This window comes from Electrophorus electricus, chromosome 17, assembly GCF_013358815.1.
Source record: "Electrophorus electricus isolate fEleEle1 chromosome 17, fEleEle1.pri, whole genome shotgun sequence".
In the NCBI taxonomy this organism is placed as follows: domain Eukaryota; kingdom Metazoa; phylum Chordata; class Actinopteri; order Gymnotiformes; family Gymnotidae; genus Electrophorus; species Electrophorus electricus.
In genome coordinates, this window is record NC_049551.1 from 6,750,169 (window position 1) to 6,770,325 (window position 20,157).

Genomic DNA, 20,157 nt, shown 5'->3' on the forward strand with positions numbered 1-20,157 from the left:
CCGAGGGCACCGCTTGGTGATCGCGCTTCTAAACAAATATATCAAGAGCAGAAGAACTGCAACACGCAGTTCACATTTACATAACAAACACAAAGCAGAGTCTCAGTGTCCACTGCAGAGTGTCCTAGTTCTCTTCGGTTTGCGTTGCTTTATTTGATGAGATGGTACAGGTGGAAGTAAAATGTACCAAACAGCGTGCGGGTCAGTGGTAGCTCAGTGCATAAGGTAGTTCACAAGTAACAGGAAGGTTGCCAGTTCAAGCACTGCCACTGCGTGGCCCCTGAGCAAGGCCTTTAACCCTCAGTAGCTCAAGTTGTGTTGAGTCACTATAAATATGCCCTGGCTATGGGGCTGGTTTATTAGCTCTGGGTCCTTTTTTAATAGCACCTTTGCATTATGACAAGGTTACAGAAGCGCAGCATTAATTAGTCTTCTTGCCATGAAGCGATGAAACCTCCTATTGATAGGCTATTAACTAGATTACCAAGTCTTTGCCACCTAAACTTAATATTAGTATCCCAGTCCTTTATTTAATCACTTTTCTTGCAGTGAGGTTAAAAATGTTGGACTTATGATGATGCTCTTGAAAATATTAATCAAATAAATCAAGTGTTAAACTTAACTTTACTCTGCATTATACTACTACTACTACTACTACTACTACTACTACTACTACTAATAATAATACATTTCATTTGTTAATCACATTCTTACAAAGTGCTCAACAGTTTAAAAAATAGAGAATATGTAAAAGGATAATGAGCTTTATTACATCCTGAGATCTATAACCTTGAGAAGGTTTTTTGCCAAAAATAAAAAGAAAGTTACAACTATTTATTAAAATAAAGTAAAATATGATGGGCTTAAATAGAAAACTAAAGTTAATTACAAAAAACCTAAATAAAAAATTAATAAAAGATACATTAAAAGAAAGGTGCAAACTAAGAGAACAGAATTTTGAATAATTTAAAAATCAGCCTTCAAGGAAATAAAAGTGCAACTGCAGCAAGTAAAATAAAGTGCATAGTTAAAGCAATATTTAAAAATGCGCAAGGTAAAACCACAGTAGAGGCAGAGAGGTTTGGCTAAAGGCCTTTCAAAACAAAAATGGTCTTAACTTTGTTCCTGAAAGGATTGGCTTTAGCCAGTAGCTACTGCTAAAAATGTCTGAGCACCAACCACCTCAAACTGGAATGAAGTTAAATTAGCCAAAAGACTGACTTCCAGTCCATTAGATTATTAAAATTACGTTAGTGCATATATGATTAATACATAAAAAGATGTGTGTACTGGTGGAAGTAGGTATATTAGTGATCAGATATCAGCCAGAATCAAAGGCAAAACTGAAAAAAACATAACAGTAGTTTTACAGCTTGTATGCTTCTGTTGACATGATGGATTTTGTATTATTAAGGTGTACTGGTTAAGTACAGCTACATTCCATATTAAACATTAGCTACTTGTGCAATACAGTGGAGCTTCATATAGCTTTAGTAAAATAGTAGAGAACCTCACAATCTGATTTCTTATTTCATGTTCATGTTCTTTGTTCACAACATTTCACAAGCATTTAATTGAGCAACATCTGGTCAGGCTGAGCTTCTGGTCTCAGCACGGTCTACACACACCCCTGTTCTATACCTTAAGGCAGAAATAGTAGTGATACAACTTGTAATGAAGTCTGACAACACACTTACTTGCTGAGGTCAAATGAGAACTGTTAGAATGTAATGTGTTTGATTGTGGTCCAATAACCTTGATAATGACTGTCAAAGAAGGATCCGTCTTGTTTTGTAGGGGCTGTCTGACTTTGAAAGCTGTTTTGATTTAAGAATTTACTATTTGCATAAAAATTGAGCAGATAATTATAAGTCTATTAATCACCCTTCTTACATCATTAAACATAGTGAGTAAATTAATTTTACCCACATTCACAATGAGTAGTCTTTAATGTGTGAGCCTTTTCTACTTGCTTGCACTCTCTCTCTCTCTCTCTCTCTCTCTCTCTCTCTCACACACACACACACACGATGTACACACATCTCTGTAATGATTTTAATGGCATTCTCCAAGTAATTAAAATTAGACTAAGTAATTGAGTAATTGAGTGTATAATTACCTTAGAAATAAAGAATTAAGTAATATGGTGGTGTTGACAATGAAAGTGATATCACAAAAAAGGAACTCTGAAATTGAGTTTGTTTGACTTTTGATTGACAAAAGTAAAGAGGAATGCTGATAGAAGGACCAATTAAAGTGTCTTCTAGGAACTTCTGGGACTGGCTGTGACCAGGTGGATCTGTTTCATTAAACTCAGATCACTGATAGCATTACATTTGGAGCACCCCTGTGACTTGATGAGGTAAAAATCTAATTATCTACCAACTCTTAAAAAAAAGACCCCTAACTGAATTTGGCTGCATTTTGTGATGGTGATATTGCGTTCCTGTCAAGCCTTTCATAGATTTCTGAACTCATTAAAATGGATTAAAAATTCTGTAACAATAAAACAATGTAACATAGACCTAAGATGTAAAAAATGACAATTCCTGGCTGCCTATAAAAATACTTTGAAGTTAAAAGATATTTAACTGTTTCACTGCTGGGTTTTCTCAGTCTCAATTTATATAATCATATTTAGCTCAAAGAAATCCAGACAACCAACAACTGATTGAACTGTTCCTAACACCAGAAACAACCCATAAAAAAAAACTGTGGTTCATGCACTGCTAAATGGAGTCATGTGCGGAATGGTGGGCTGCACAGCTCTTACCCAGTACGGTCAGGTAGGCCTTGGCAGTCTTCACGGGCATAGTGAACAGGGAGCAGGTGTAGAGGCCTTCGTCCGCCAGCGTGGCCTCACGGATGCTGATAGTGAGTTCCTGCCAGGAGGCCCGAACCAGGTCGATTCGGTTATCTCTCAGTGCTGTGAGACACACACACACACACACACACACACACACACACACACACACACACACACACACACACACACACACACACACACACATACACACAGGTGGCTGAGTGAGGGCTCTGCTCTGTGTCAGAAACACACACCAATGCCAAATCTGGAGTCAGGAACGCACACGCACACACACACACACACACACACACACACACACGCACACACACACACACCTACATACACATTCTAATGTACAAAATGAGAACATGAACAGGTGCATGCACCTGGCAATCCCTCCTTAAAACAATCATTAGGCTGATGTTATGAGAACAATTACTTCATTTGACATCTTTATTAAAAAAAAAAAAAAAAAAACCTCAACAAATCTCTCAATACCAGCATCCAACATCAACTAGGAAATCAGATATTAATAATAATAATAATAATAATAATAATGATAATAATTGCTGTGAATGTTGTCATGAAGTCAAAGGCACTGCTCAGCAGTACTTTAACAGTTCTAACAATTAATTCCCAAAGAACTTGTCCTCCATAATACAAGCACACATAGTGAAGAGGACAAAAATCAATGCCACTACATACTGGCAAAATTATTTTAGAATGGCTTTCAATCAGACAGAGAATGAAATATAGATTACTCCGAGTTTAAATTCCACCATCATTCCAATCAATAAAATTCTTGCGAAAATAAGTGTATGACAGGGATTTTACAATAAAGGTACATGAGAACTCCTCCTCTCTGTCCATTTAAAAAATACTGACAGTTCAATATTCTGCTTCACCTGCATCAACCTTACTGTAATTCTGTATTCAAGCTAGCCTGAATAAAAGTTGAACTTTAATTTTGAGCATTGTTTTGCCAAGGGGAACTCAAAAAGGTACGATGGTGTCATAGTGCTGACAGCTTTTAGGCTGTAATCAATATTGCTTAAGAGAAGGTGGGAGGTTAATGCGTGAGTGGGTGTGATGATAGGGCCATCCTGCTGCCTTGTACCTGGGCAGAGCAACCCTGCCAAGAAAGTATCAAAAACATGTCGCGTGTGAGATCGACCCCGCGGCAGTGTAATTTAATCAGTGGATCCAAGGTCACTCGTCGCGACCTTCTGCTTTACATCAAATTCTCTCAGACATTTCAGGCCTCATTAACGCCCCGTAACGGCCTAAACATGATTGCCTTTATGGATCTCACCCTCTCTAGCTGAAGCGCTAAAGAAAAACACTATCGACCAAAAGGCTGACCCCTTGCTAACCCACGTCTCTGGCATTTGTTTGTTACCATGTCAACCTAAATTGACTCTATTTTGCTTTAAACGTTGATTGCTATATGACATAAAGGTGAAACTCACTGCACCAACCAGGAAATAGTTTTTTTTCCCCTCATGCAGAAACAAAACCAAAGCGTGAGAACAACTGCACAAGTTAAATTAGTAATAAACACACGTAATATACAACACACACACACACACACACACACACACACACACACACACACACACACACACACACGAAGTATTATTATTTTCTGATTCACCAGAAGTTGAAGCAGCTCTGCTGTTTCTAGTAGTACCTGGTGCTTTCAGAAGTCTGGTAAGGACAGTTTACAGTTCAGTAGGTTCATCAGTTCAACGACCTCAGCACCTGATAACATGGCTTCATCTCAGTGAACCACTTTCTGGAGATCTAACCACTTTCCCTACAGCTGCTAGCACCTGCCACCTGCAGCCTCTCTGCTTACGTCCCCGAGAATTCGACCCCAATGTCCCACAGGCCTTATCCTTACTCCCTAGACCCCTGTGCACCTTGAAGGCACTTCCACTGCACCAAGAGCCTGTAGGCCTGCTCCATGGAGCCCAGTGGGTGGACCTCTTCCTTCCCCAAAGTTATTAAAGGTAATGGCCTTCATTTGGGCAAGCGAGGCCATTCAACACTCTGCTGAACGTGAACTCGCTGGGCAGATCCCCCTTTTTCCGTTTCGCGCTCCTCGCCCACCCGAACTGCGCGTACACTAATAAGGCCACCATTAATGCTAAAGGAGTGCTGACTCCGAACGATCACATGCTTGGGCAGCGCCACTCTCCTCGGTGAATTCTGACCTCTCGGCAGGCTTCGTTCGATTCCGGGAGCCACGGACGCATCGGCGCCTGCTTGCGCTGGTCCCGCGGCACGAAATGTCAGACCCGCCGCGTACATGCGTCTCGGGGATGATGTGGCAAGCGGCGCCTGACACCGGCCACTTTTCATTCCCATCCCCTCGCCCATCCGTCCTTATCCTTATCCTACTTACGGTTTTCATCCCGGCTTTGCCGCCCACATCAGCTGGCGGGATGAAGCGGGAGTAGCGTTCGGTGCCTGCTTCTGTCACTCCTCTAAACGCGGAACAAACAAAGTCTTTGTGAGTTAAACCCAGGCATGTGCGTGGCCGGGGAGTGAGGTTGGGGGGCGGGGGTGGCGTGGGTCTGGAGTGATCCGGGTCCAGCGTGCAGTAAATCCGAGAAGCGGGGGAACGCTCCGTAGAATACAGCTCTGGCATTATGCGCAGAAAGGGAATTACACCAGATCTGCCGCAAATACGCGCTCCCGCCCCACCATATCTCTGAAAACTTTCTTAATAACACCAATACAACATGCTCCATTTGGAAATGCGTTCAAACAGAAATAGGCTTTCAAAAGAGATCTTTTCCAAGTCAGCCGCAATGCGTTCACCGGAGCAGGGACGGATCACGGGGGACTTAAACTGTGGATGGCCACCACTGGGTCTTGAAGCAGCCGTGGGGCGTACACCTCCCTGATCACAGCGGATGTAGTGCAGTACCGCCCCATGTAGCGCTCTAATGTACAGTATGGCAGCTCCTTTCTCTAACATTTCGGCCCTCGTTACGTTCCGCATGTACGTGCCAGGTCTCCCCGGCAGGACAGGCTTCGACATGACATGTGTCTTCGCCCTGTGGCTGCACCTTCACATCCAGGCTGCTGGCATGATGGCTCAGAGTCTGACGTAATCTGACAGAATCATTTATTCAGCAGCAGTCTCATGCCCACCCATGGGGAACAGCTGCTTAATCCAATGACATTGTTGACTGCGCCAATCTTTCAATATGTATGAGGAGACATTGGACGCACGTGCTCGCACACACACACACACACACACACACACACACACACACACACACAAACATCCACATTCACCCACCAAAAAACTTTTGCTAATACCTCAAAATATCTGGGATGGAAAACGCAGATGCCCCCTGATTAAGAAGACATTGAATCCTAAGCAGGCAGACAGTAGCGTTAAATCGCTCTCCCGTGGATCTGGCGCTTTGATAACGTTTCCTGTGGATTTTGCAAAGCACTAGTCTGCTTGCACCAAAGCCGATAATTAATGGAGCTTCTCCTCTAATTGCCTGGGAAGGTCATTAGAAGAGAAGGAAAGAAACAGAGGAGCTTGGGAGAAGAAAGACTTCCTGAGCGCATTATAACTAATGCAATTGTAGTTTTCAAGCCTAAACAGCCCCCTCCCCGCAGTCTCAGTGCTACATCAAAGCCTGCATCCATTCAAATAGCTCCGCTGCACTTAAAAGCAAGGACAGATTGCAGCTTTAATTGCCCTGTCACACATAAGGAAAGGAAACAAAGCGAAAGGTTGCTCGTTTCTCAAGGCTGCGCTGGAGACGAGAGCGAGCCACGAGTCCGCTACCAGACCCGTCGCGCGGAGTCTACACCAAACACTGCGTGGCTCTCCCACTGAAGCTGAGCGACGTTTCCTTAGGGTTCCTATCCGCAAAAACAGGCGAAAAGAGGAGAAAAAAACCCAAAACGAAGTGCTTATGATAATATATCCAAAGAGAAGCGTGGAGAAGGCTTTGTCTTGCGTATGATAATGACAATGAAATTGCGTGGAATTTGACAATCCATTATCATAAAGTTTTTTTTTTTTCCTAACTCATTAACACACGAAGTCCGTTAGGGAAAATACTGTCATCCATTCACTAGTTATTGAAAAGCCATCTAATTAGCATGCATAATTATCTCATAAATTATACCATGATCGATAAATTAGTTAATTCCTCATAATGACTCAGGAATGGAGGCGTAGCATCACATTCACACGGAGTGGGGACCAGAGTGCGGACCGGAGCGGACGAGGGTCAAAACATGCGCACTAAGCTGCTCTTTGGCCAGTCTTACCAGTTGCTAGGCCACAGATCTAAGCTTAACCCTAGTCCAAGGTTAGTCAGGCACTGAAATGTTCCTGCTGCTCTGTGGCTTCTTGGATAACTAGCTAGTGAGCGTGCTCTAATTCACGAGCATTCCTTTCTTCTGAGCTATACCCACGCACGGTCATGTCCACAACGCTCCCCACTGGTGTGCGTTTTCCCTTTCGCTTTGTGCTGTTTGTATTTATGGCGTGATATTTGGAGTGATTTTGCACAAAGGTCGCTCGTCGATATGTAGATGATGGGGGACTTAGGGTGGATTAGCCGATATGTTGATGATGGAGGATAGAGCCAAGAATCAATAAGTGTCATAGCTGGGGTTAACGCCCTGTTTTGAATATTCTACTGAGAAAGGCGCAAGGGTGTCCTCTCACCTCCCTGGTACCAAGCACAGGACCCACGCAGAACACGCTCTGAGCACCACTGGCTGGCTGACAAAACATTTTAGATATTAGATATTATAGATATTATTTTGCGGTAAATATTATGCATATTTTACAATACGGTATTTAAGAACACAGTTTTTAGGTGTAATGTCGTTGCTCTGGAATAGCATTCTGACTTTTGGTACTCTGCACAAATCCCAAATGAAGGCAAAACTTTTTTTTATTCATTTGAAAAAAAAAAAAACATTACAAAAGTTCCTTTCCAACATGAAACATGAGAACAGGCCTTAGTGGTTCCTGAGGTTGCTCTGCTCCTCCTAAGTCCTCCTAAAGCCTTTATCTGTCAGTAACACTCACTGCCATCTGAGGGTGTCAGTAACACTCACTGACATCCACTCACTGACATCGTCCATAGGGAGAAATGCCGGGTGTCTCTTTTTTATGAGGCTGCCAGCCAAAATGACAAAATATCACCTCTCCTGCGTCTCAGCGATTACCGCCCCCTCCCAACACACCCACCCACCCCTGCAGTGTGCAGCAGCCCCTCAGCTTTCAGCCCGGCAGACAGACGGTGGACACGGGAAGACTGGGCAGGTGGCGTCTCCCCCAGCTCTCCCCGTCAGGCGGTTTCAGGAACGGGATTTACGTCAGCGTGCTGCGGCCCTGCCAATTCACTCACCTGAACCTGCGCCGGCACGGCCCTGGGAAAAATGACCCTCCGATACGCTCAGAGCTTAAATTGGATCAATCACCCTCAGGGCTACGGAGATACGGGCCGTTATCGTCGCAGTAAATTATGTTACCTTTTTTCGACTAGCATCGGGCATCGTTTAGCCGCGATTTGTATTCCAGGCGCATCGAGGACTCTGCTCCACACATCACTGAAGCATGAATGGGTCTCCCCAGCCGAACACATCTGCCAAGTGATTGAATGGTAATGTTGTTAAACACACCATTCACCAGTTCACACTTGTCTTACACACAGAGAGATGTGACCTAAAAAAGAAACATATTCTTACAGACGCACTGACACCCTAGCACGCGCACACATACACACACGCACACAAACACATGTGCATGCATACACACCCACCCGCCTACACACAGAGGTCCCCAGCCAGGAGGCACGGCAGGTGTTGCGTCTGATACCTCTCCGGGCCAAGTGGAGCTGCCCGGCGAGGGAATTTCCTGCGCCACTGGCTGAGGTGTTGGCACGCCGTCTCTGGGATTTGGGTGTCATTCAAAGTGCAGGCTTTGTTACTGCCTTTCAGGGGGGCCTTCAGAGAACAACAGCAACAACAAACACCGGCCGGATCACGCTGGCCTCCGAGCGCCAACCTGACAGAAAATTGGCCCATTAAAATCTCACTCTGGCCTAGATATTCTGCCTTTGTCTCTGCAGCTGATGTTATGTTGACTCCTTGTTCTCTCCCGAGATGGCTACCGAAGCCTGGAAGTGTCTGTGGTTCGAGGCGAAACCTGAAACCACTGCTTTCAGATTACGTCCCCCAAAGCCGCGGAGTCAAGCGCATGGCTTCCGTCACATCCACAGGCCCCTGTTCTCTCTGCACAAGGGCCATTATGCTTATAGAGTCAAGCTGCACTCCAGGACACGACGTGTGTGTGTGCATCTGAGGGTATCTGAATGACATTTTGGTTACTCTGCCTATATTACATGATTATTTTACAAGATTAAGGTCCTATGACTTACTTTTTAAAATATATGCCATTTCACAAATTTATGCTACATACTTTTATGTATTTTTTACTATACGTATGAAGGTCCACCAATTATAATTTTAACGTCAAAAAGGCAGGTGTTCTATAAGGCATTTGTTTTGAAGTGCCGAGGTGCTTTATTTTGAAGTGGGGTCTGTGTGTCCACTGAGCCAGTCCTGGGTACAGAGCATGCTCGGTGTACAGCCTCGCTGCCTGCCTCCCCCCGCCACTGTGGGATGCTGGGATGTGCTTTTCAGATGTGCTTCCTTTCAAAGCAATGCAAACACTGACATTCTCTCACTGACTGCCTCTGTTCTGCTCTCCCCCTCTCTCTTGTAAACACACACACACACACACACACACACACACACACACACACACGCACGCACACGCACACACACACGCACACACACACACGCGCGCACACACACACACACACACACACACGCGCGCACACACACAGGTTAGTCAGATAAAAACAGCTATTTATATAATGCCTACCTTGGGGGTTGAAGATTCATAAGAAAAATTAAATCAAAAAGATACAGTTTGCTGCTGTTTTGCTTGCCAGTTAGAACATGGCTTCACACACCAAAATCAAAGCATTAATGAATATACTCATGCCAGTTTCTTTGTTCTTATTAAATTCTCACCTGAGAAGTAGATTGTTTTGGCAACTGATACACTGAGCATATGAGTAAAGCCTTATGCAGCATAATGCCATTGAAGGAAACTCAAGTTATCCATCTGAGAGCCTCTGAGAAAAGACCACATCACCACAATTAACCACTGCTAGCTAACAACTGTGTTGCCTGGTTTTACCTTCTCCTCAGTGCACCTCCTAAAGGCTCAAATTATAATGGCAGTAGAGGAAGGAAGAAATGAAATGCTGGTGTTGGGGAAGTCAGCCCTGAATATAAACTTTTTTCACCCCCGTAAGTCTAACAATGCCCCGGGTAACTTCCCAAGAACTGCATTCGCCTTGGGGAGCGTGAGTGATATTTCTCAGCAGTTTGCACTTTCTGTGAAGGAATGAGGGAGGGTGGGGTGGCTGGTGAGGAGGGGTGGGTTTGTGTGGGTGAGGAGGGGTGGTGCTCTCTCCTCGGGCCCATGCACCTGCCGTGTGTGCAGAGAGGCTGGTAATGAGGACCTGTCGGTACCTGGATCTGCTCCACGGCAGAACGCTGGCAGGCAGTCGAAGGGAGAGAAGGAGGAAGTCTTCTACCCGTCACTGTATGCTAATTCCCCCCTTATTACCTTAACAGCCGCGGCGTTTGAAACCTCACACCTGGCCACCGCACACACACCATGCTGAGTGCTGGCAATCCTGTTTAGCTGACTATCACCACATAAGCAGAACACACACACACATACACACACATATATATCTGTATATACATCTGACAATGTATATACATTGCCTCCAAGTAATATTCAACCCCCTGCAGATTTTGCAAATTCAACAAGTTGTAAATAATTTAGAGCCTTCAAACTTTGAACAAGAGTAGCATTTATTAACATACACCTAAATATTACAAACAAAAAGTACAAGTTGCTCGATTAAATTATAATACATTTTAAACATAAAAATTAGGGTAAATTATCATTCAACCCCTTAGGTTTTGTGGAATAACCCTTGTTTGCAATTACAGCTATGAATCGTTTTTTATAAGACCTGATCAGGCTGGCACAGGTTTCTGGGGTAATCTTGGACCACTCCTCCATGCAGATCTTCTCCAAGTTGTCTAGGTTCTTTGGGCATCTCTTGTGAGCAAAGCTTGAGCTCCTTCCACAAGTTTTCAATTGGGTCAAGGTCAAGGTCAAGGCCAAGGTCAAGGTCAAGGCCACTGCAACACCTTGATCTTAAACCAGGCCTTGGATTTCTTTGCCATGTGCTTGGAGTCACTGTCCTGTTGGAAGATGAAATGATAACCCATCTTAAGATCCATGATGGAGGAGCAGAGAAGGCAGCCCCACAGGATGAAGCTGCCACCACCATGCTTGACTGTAGGGATGGTATTCTTGGGGTCGTATGCAGTGCCGTCCTCTCGCCAAACGCCCCGGGTGTGGTCGGCACCAAAGACCTCGATCTTGGTCTCATCAGACCAAAGAACCTTGAACCAGTGTGCCTCAGAGTCCACCAAGTGATCATGAGCAAACTTTAGATGGGCCTTGACATGACGCTTTGAAAGTAAAGTTACCTTACGGGCTCACCTGGAAAGGAGACCATTGCGGTGAAGTATGTTACTTATGGTATTTATTGAAACCAATGTCCCCACCGCCATGAGATCTTCCCAGAGCTCCCTCCTTGTTGTCCTTGGGTCATCCTTGACCGTTCGGACAAGCCTGGCCTCAGAACGGGAGGAAACTTTGAAAGGATGTCCAGGCCGTGGAAGGTTAACAGTAGTTCCATAAGCCTTCCATGTCCGGATGATGCTCCCAACGGTGGAGACAGGTAGGCCCAACTCTTCGGAAAGAGTTTTGCACCCCTTGCCAGCCTTGTGACCATCCACAATTTTGTCTCTGATGGCCTTGGAATGCTCCTTAGTCTTTCCCATGTTGACCATGTATGAGTGCTGTTTGGGGACGGGCTTTTATAGTCAGAAAAGGCAGAAAAAACAGAAAATTAATCCAAGCACACGAAGATCATTGTTCTTAATACCTCAATTACTTCTGAACACTTGAGGGAACCAAACAATATTCTGGTGGTTTGAGGGGTTGAATAATAATTGACCCTCTCGTAAACTTTAAAAAAATAATAAACAGAGAAGTAACATTATTGTTTACTGCCCATCTATAGTCCAAATTTCACAAGTTAACTCCAAATGTATAAACCTGCAGGGGGTTGAATACTATTTGGAGGCAGTGTGTGTGTACACACACACACACACACACACACACACACACACACACACACACACACATATATATATATATATATATATATATATATATATATATATATATATATATATATATATATATATATATATGCACACACGCACACATCTATATATCTCTCTTTCTCTATATATATTATATAGTGTATATCTTTCTTATATTGGAGGTTCTCTCTCTCTCTCTCTCTTTCTCTCTCTCTCTCTTTATATATATATATATATATATATATATATATATATATATATATATATATATATATATATATATATATATATATATATAGAGCCCACACTTTTTCCTCCTTGGTAGATTGATGCCATGGGCTGAGGCCAGCTATAAAAGGCAGCCTTAATTCCTTGTGTTTAGCCTGGGGTGCCTCTCCTTCCCAAGAAGCCAGGCCATGCTACTTTATGGGGTGGCCGTGCTCAGGAAGCTGGGGGATTTATGACAAGGCTGTGTTTTCTGAGGAAGCACTCCAGCAATTTGAAATAACCTCCTTTCCCCACTGTCATAAAACAAACATAAAACACAGCCTCTGTCATTCCACATGTCCAGTAAGTAAAACTTTACATTGGGAGAAAATACATCTTCTCTATATAGCGGTACTTTTTTTCCCTCACCCAAAAAAGTTAACTTTCATCAAAGAGTGAATAGGTACCAAATTTAGCTTCCAAACTTAAAAAAATCACCTGCAACTCAAGTCAGGCATGGCAGATTTCAAATGCATCAAAGGCTTGACTAATAGATTTCAGAGTAGGATTCAGAGTAAAGTGAAGAGCAGAACAGGGGGATGGATACAGCTGAATAATAAATCTGCTTGCCTCTGGAGTTTCATATTCACAAGACTGCTCCGTGATTACATTTGGGCACCAGCCTGACCTTTTCCCAAGCTGGTCACCCCCAGTGCACATTTGGAACATCGGAATGGAAAAAAAAAAATGCCATAACACATTCCAATAAATGTGCCTTATCGAAGGGAGAAGCCTGCTAAGGTGTAACGTGGCTAACCCCTGGCTTCGAACAACCCTATAATAAAATCCCATCACATTTAGGAGAATTTCAAGGAAAGCATAAAATAACTGGATGAAAATCTATCCATGGATGAAAGCAATTCTCGGGAAGCATAAGTGTCGGGCTGGTTACGGCGTGGATGTGCAGCTGGCCCTGTGAAGGACAGCAGGAAGGGCAGTTGATTTTCCGCTATTATAAATATATCATTGTGTGTTATTGTCAACGCTAGCTGCTGATTTGTATAATCGGCGGTGGCGGATGTCTCCTTTGTGGACTAACGGCTGCAGGGTGAGGGGAGTGGTGTGGAGTCGAGCCCTGTTCTGCTAAACGGAGCGCTTTCGCCTTCCCCTGCACGCCAGCCGTGGGGGGAACAGGCCGGCACTCCCCGGGCCTGAGCCCACAGTGTGAGAGGGACCGTTTCTTAATGAGCGGCGCAGTGCGAAGAAAGGCAGAAAAGACAGGGAGTGAAGCTTGATGGATGCGAGGAGAAAGCTAGTGAGGGAGTGAGAGAGCGAGAGAGAAACAGAGTGACAGAGAGAAACACAGAGGGTGAGTTATCCACTAACACTGAATCACGCAGTAGTCACAGTCATGAATGAAGTGCATGTAGGCTTTTAACAATTCACATTCATTGCACATAAACATATCTCTAATACACGCAATAAATATCAAACACAGCCCTGCTCCCACGGCCAATATTTTACAGGAATTCCATGAATTATTCATGCATTATCGAACCTTATGGCTTTTTTCAGGAACCATGTCGCATAAACGTTCGCAGCTATGACGAAACACGAGTGTCACAATTCAATCCATCATTTCATGCAACTCCAGCAGTGAAAACTGATTATTGATCAAAATGGTTAGGATTCATTTAAACAAGTGGCAGGCTACTCTTGTTCTTCAGGAAACCACATCCACCCTTGCAGTCAGCGTAAACATGCACGCGAAACTTACGTGGGAAGAGTGTCAAAAAAGGCCAAACTATGTGACGCGTAGCACCGAGCCGCAGCAGGTGTGTGTGTGCGGTGAATATCGGGGGCTGCGTAGGCACCGCGCACAGGCTGGACGATGATTTCTGCCCCTCATATTTTATGCATTTCTGCTTTTTCCTGTCGTAGGAAAACACATATTGTGCTCCCTCACCCCAGGCTGCCACGGCGCTGAGACCATGTCACAAGGAGAGAAAGGAAGATGGAAAGAAAGAACACAAGCAAGTCTTTATAGGTAGTGTGACACGCGGTCCGGCATGCTTGGCTGGGCTCTCAGACTGTGGAGCTGAACGTTGTGGCTGGGTCTGGTCTGAAGGTCGACTTTGCTTTTGGTGATGGTGTCAGGAGAATGGGGAGACAGAGTGATGAAGATGGAGAGAGACAAGAGAAGAGGAGCAGTGAAAGGTGGGGGGAGAGAGAGAGAGGGAGAGGGAGAGAGAGAGAGGGAGAGGGAGAGAGAGAGAGAGAGAGGGAGAGAGAGAGAGAGAGAGAGAGAGAGAGAGAGAGGGAGAGAGAAGGCTTGTTGATGGTTCTCTGGCTGGAAAACAGCAGTATTTTAATCGGGTCAGTGTAACGTGGGTGAGCAGAACAGACTGCGCGTCCAGGCTGACTGTGGCAGCAACACTCTGTTTGTCTGCACAAAAGGCTTTGACTCACTGAAGTGTCAAACATCAGTTTGTGCCTCAGAACTTTAAAAGCTCTGGTATTGTGCCAGTATATGCAGAGTCAAATGCTTTATATAAGCACCAAGTATTGTTTAGAGGTGAACTACTAATGGAGGTTTGTTGCTGTACACACACACACAAACACACACACACAGACAGAGCATATATATAATATATAATCAAAATTAGAGAACAACACAATTTCCTAAATGTTAAGGTCACTGTCCTATGTGAATTTATCCTAACAGGAGTAAAACAGTATTTTAAACTGATTTCATGAGTTGTATATATTCTAAAGCGCAGTATTAAAAACTTAAATGAGATAACTGAAAAAGAACACTAATCAAATTTAGAGAACACTTTCAGATACCTGCAAATTATTGGTGTTAATCTGGCACCTGGTGCTAATTTCCTTAATTATCTGTTAAACCCTATTTAACTGGCAGCCTAACTTTTCACTGACTTTGCAAGATGGTGAGCTGTTTAAAAGTGAATGAAACCCTCTGGCAACAGGTTGTCCAGATGAAGGCCAAAGGGGTGACCCTATCAGCCATAGGAAGAGAAGTTAGTTGTTCCAAGTCTGTGATTTCTGGAATATTGCATCTTTACAAAATCACAAACTCATTCCAAGTCCCCCCAAAAGGCTGGTCGCCCACGAAAGACAAATGCAAGAGAAGACAGGATAATGCGGAGACTCTCCATGGGTAATCGGTTCAACACTGCAGCTGGAATCGCTCGCCGGTTCAGCACTGAACAGGGTGAGGATCTGTCTCCTCATACAGTGTCTCGATGTTTAAGAGCATTTGGACTGAAAGCCTACGCTGCAGTGACCAAACCTCTCATTAGCAGAAAGACTCAAAAGGCTAGACTAACATTTCTGAGGGGCATGTTGTGTGGACAGAGAAGTGGTCCAGAGTTCAATTTAGTGATGACAGCAAGTTTATTTTATTTGGGTCTGATGAGAAACATTGTTCGTCGACAAAGTGGGGAAAGACTGAACCCAAAGTGTGTAAAGAAGTCAGTGAAAGGTGGAGGAGGAAGTGTCATGGTTTGGGGAATGTTTTCGGCAGCAGGAGTTGGTCCTCTCATACAGCTACATGGCAGAGTGAAGTGTGTATCAGAACCTTCAACACGTGGTTCCTTCCTTGCGTTCATCACTCAATCAGCCAGGACAATGTTCCCCATCACACAGCAAAAGGAGTAAAGCAGTTCCTTGAAACGGAAAACATTGAAACAATGAAATGGCCAGATCAGAGTCCTGATCTAAACCCAACAGAAAACCTCTGAAATATTCCTTGGTGACAAAGTTGTGGCCAAGAAACCCACAACAGTCACTGAACTCTGGAAGAGACTGCAAGAAGAGTGGACCAAAATCACACCAGAGCAGCGTGAGAGACTAGTGATGTCCTGTGGCCGAAGTGATGTCCTGTGTGCTGAAGTCATTCAAAGCAACGGCCCATAAACTTCCTACTGACTGGTGACTGTTGCAACCTTCAGAAAATGTAGTTGTAATCTCTGTGCTAGTCATTGCTGTTTTAATTGTCGTCATTGTGTTTTCTGTAAAATAAAGGTTTTATGTTGAAACACTTTGTTTTGTTTTTTTGTAAAACACAGTTCTAGTGGCATACCCCTAACAAAATCCTTCAAATGTTGACCAATGAAGATGACGTTATTTCTGCAAAAATCGTGTTCATAAATTGTTCTCTAATTTTGATCTCCAGTGTATATACAGATTTAAGGCCAAACATCCATTTTCTGTGATCAAGTGTCTGCTGAGAGCTCTGTAAAGCAGTGATGGGGGGCAACAGCAGGTGGCAGCGTGCCTCTCTCTAACCTGTGGGCTTGTCTTTCTTGTTTATGGGTGTGGGTCTGGCATTAAAAGGGAACGAGGAAATGTAAGGGAAGCCAGGCACAGGACCCGCCGGTGCTGACGCGCGCCTAAGGACCCGCTCCCTCTAAGCCTCACCATTTCACAATATCCTGCTCTGCTGAGCATTTTTAATGAACACGTAACAGAAGCAATTAGGAGCATGATGGCATTTCCCTTTTTTAGAGACTAATTAAAGCGCAGGTTTACACGGTGACCCGGGCTCCGCCGCAGGTAAACGGCCAATTCTCTCACCCAGTGTTGCTGTGGCTTGATGAGAAGGTGGGGAAAAAGAACGAAGTTAAACAAGATGGGGTGGGTGGGAGGGTTGGTGTGCACCCCAACACGCTCATCACTTATCCTCTGCAAACATGCACTTACACGGGCCATAAATAGTGAGAGATGATGTAATGAAGGCGGTGGGGAATAATGTGTCATCCGGGGCAGAGCGGTGCAGCGTGGGACAGGCAGGCTCAGGAAGTGTCTGTCATATGCCGCTGACACAGACATATTACCGAAACGCACCGATGAGCGGGAGCTGAAGTGTGGCCATGGTAATCCATCAGTTGGTAACGTTTCATTCATACGGCACCGCTGGCTCACTAGAAGTCTTGTTCCTAAAGATGAACAGGAGATGCAGGGCACTTAAATTAAGTTAATGTAATATTACTCGCATCCAATGGCATCAATATGAGCATTACAGTAGGAGCATTTCTGGGATCTTTGTAAGGTATGACCACACACACACTCTTTTGATGTCCTGCTGGCCTCTGTGCTCATCAGAGTTACGCATGGTCCCAATCCACATGGTGATGAGTGAAAAATAAGGAGAAAACTAGTTACTACTTAGCAGAGCTTCATCTCAAATTGCGAAAACCTTTCTGAAACATCTCAGAACCATCAGCAGAGAGAAACATCAGAACCTTTTTTAAAAAAAACCCTCGGAACCTTAAGCGGACAGAAACCTCGGAAGCTTTTCCATTCAGCAAAGCATACCGGTGGAGGTCTCTGTACCCAGCGCTCCACAATGCCAAATTTAGGAATATTCTCCTGATAAGCTCTGAATTAAAACTTCTGTCACGGCAAAACGTCTCTCGAATCGAAGCCATTAAGTGCGAGTCTTCTCTTAAGACCGGGCCCCGTCAGCCCTAGAACAAACAGTGGAGACGAAGGTAAGCCGTAATCAATGCCATCACTGACACGAGCCCGTGGATGAGACTCATTCAATAACATTAACAAATAAGCCGGCAATAAGGGCCATTATGCACTAAAGAAGCCAGAGAACGGATAGCCCACATTGATCGCTGCCCTAATGCCGTGCTATCCTTCTTTTCAGAGCCTCTCCTGTCTCTGTAATTGCTTTAATATATGAGGAAAGTGGGTGGTCTGCCTCACATGCTATCAGTCATGCCCCTCAGCAGGGCACCAGGAGGGTGGGGGGGGGCAGAGGAAGGGCAGGGCGGGGAGGTGGGGTCAGCAGTGTCCTGTTGGCTTTCCCAACGATGGGAAAGATAAAGTGAAGAGAAACAAGAGAGCACCTCGGGGGGGGGTTCCCATTAATTAATGAGCTCGTTAGGAGTTATTGCATGGGAGCTGTCGTACATTTGATACACAGCAAACACGTTGGCTCTTAATTTTTAATATGACCTTGTGTTTAATTTTTTTTTCCGGGCATTTAAAATTTTTTTTTTTATTTTATACATGCTGGTACAAGTTTGTCCATGTTTAAAACCAACGAACACTTGTTGGTGTTCCAGTAATTAACGTAAATGTGAATTTAGCATATGTTTCTCCATGCTCTAATGAGTTCCCTACATTCTCCCTGAGTGCTAGCAGGAGATCTCTCATGGACCACAACAGTCATTCATTAGTGGGATATTAAGACCATACAGAACCGAGTATGGAATGTGATCTTCACTTTATTTGCTTTCTGATATGCCTCTACCCCTTTCTGAGTAGCATTTCTCATGAAAAACCCCATAGTTAGCTGACAGTCTGCTGGGTTCTGTTCCACAGAACATCGTTTTAGTAAGAGGATACAATCAGGTTAATGGTAAAAGCTATGACTTGCCTTCATCTAAGTGCTGAGGGGTATATCTTGCCCTGTGGCATCGTAGGCAGAGGTTTTAGCCCTGTGTTGATGTGGGCTGAGATGTGATTGGATCCCGCGGTGTAGTGGGCAGAGGTGTGATTGGACCATGTGGTGTAGTGGGCAGTGATGTTATTGGCCATGTGGTGTAGTGGGCAGAGATTTGATTGGATCCTGTGGTGTAGTGGGCAGAGACATGATTGGACCCTATGGATTAGAGGGCAAAGATGTGCGGGGATGTGTGGTGTTATGAACTGAGATGTGATTGGACCTGTGGTAAATGGAGCAGAGATGTCACAGGGCTTCCGTTGTAGAGGCCTGAGATATAATTGGACCTTGAGTCAAGATGTCACCAGGCCCCGTGGTGCTGGTGGGCTGGGTGACAGAGCCATACTGTGTCTCAGTGGGACATCTCTGCCTTCTCAGAGATCAACAGAGACACCCTGTAGCTTTTCACATCACATATGGACCTTTCCTCATCACACACACACACATAGTATAACAAGGCTGTCATGACTCTACAACAGACATCATCTTGTTCCTAGAAACCATTGCAATGAAAATGGATACTATGGATTCTATTACCTACACACAGCCAATCTCATACACTAAAACGTTTGGACGTTGAAAGGAGCACATCACATTGTCCCCTATGTGACAGTTCATGAGAAAAGTATGGCGAGCACACACACACACACACACACACACACACACACACACACACACACACACACACACACACACACACACACACACACCTCTCATTCCGTCTCAGATTATGGGATTCAAATAATGCAGAGAAAAAAAATGCTTCATTTTCGATTCTGTTATCCCAAGACATTACACCTGAAAGGATTTTGTCTTTTTTTGCCTGCCTCTTTCTTTTCTGGATGATAGAATATGCTCTTATCTGTGTTTGTGAGTGTGTACAACCCTGGAGCTCAAAGCCAAGCCAAGGAAACATAGGGGGAAAAATGGATTTGCAACCTGTGAGATGTTTTCACTCTGTGTCAGGGGAAATCAGAATTAGGGGAAATCAGTGTCTCTTAATCAGCCGGGGGTGGTGGGGTGGTGTGGGGGGAGTTGTTTTTTAAACCCCGCTGCACTGGACCGCAAAACCTCACAGAAATGACTCTGCGCAGGGTGGCACGGCAGAGCCCAGCACGCTGTCGCAGCAGCGTGGAGACAAAGCACGATGGGATCTGTCCTGCCGTCAGCAAGAGCGCTTACACGCCACCCAGATGCCTGCGTTTCAATTAAAGTGGAGTGTGGCTGTGGACCTCGGGGCCTCCTGACAAACACCAACACACACCACGATGATAAACACAGCCTATATATGTACAGAAATCCTCAGAGGGTTCTTTCGGACAGTTATGAGCCTGTA

General features: G+C 44.5%; 1 protein-coding gene across 4 annotated transcripts in view; it reads right to left on the reverse strand.

The window, feature by feature from the left end:
• cadm2a (cell adhesion molecule 2a) overlaps nucleotides 1-20,157 on the reverse strand; it is a 216,319-nt gene that overhangs the window by 25,024 nt on the left and 171,138 nt on the right. For 3 of the 4 annotated variants that reach the window (XM_027024755.2, XM_027024756.2, XM_027024754.2), the window contains one exon: nucleotides 2,774-2,926. In XM_027024755.2, coding sequence (XP_026880556.1) covers nucleotides 2,774-2,926 — 153 coding nt within the window. Of the gene's footprint in view, nucleotides 1-2,773; nucleotides 2,927-5,213; nucleotides 5,298-20,157 lie in introns of those variants that run through there. The other variant, XM_027024757.2, reaches the window with a different exon arrangement.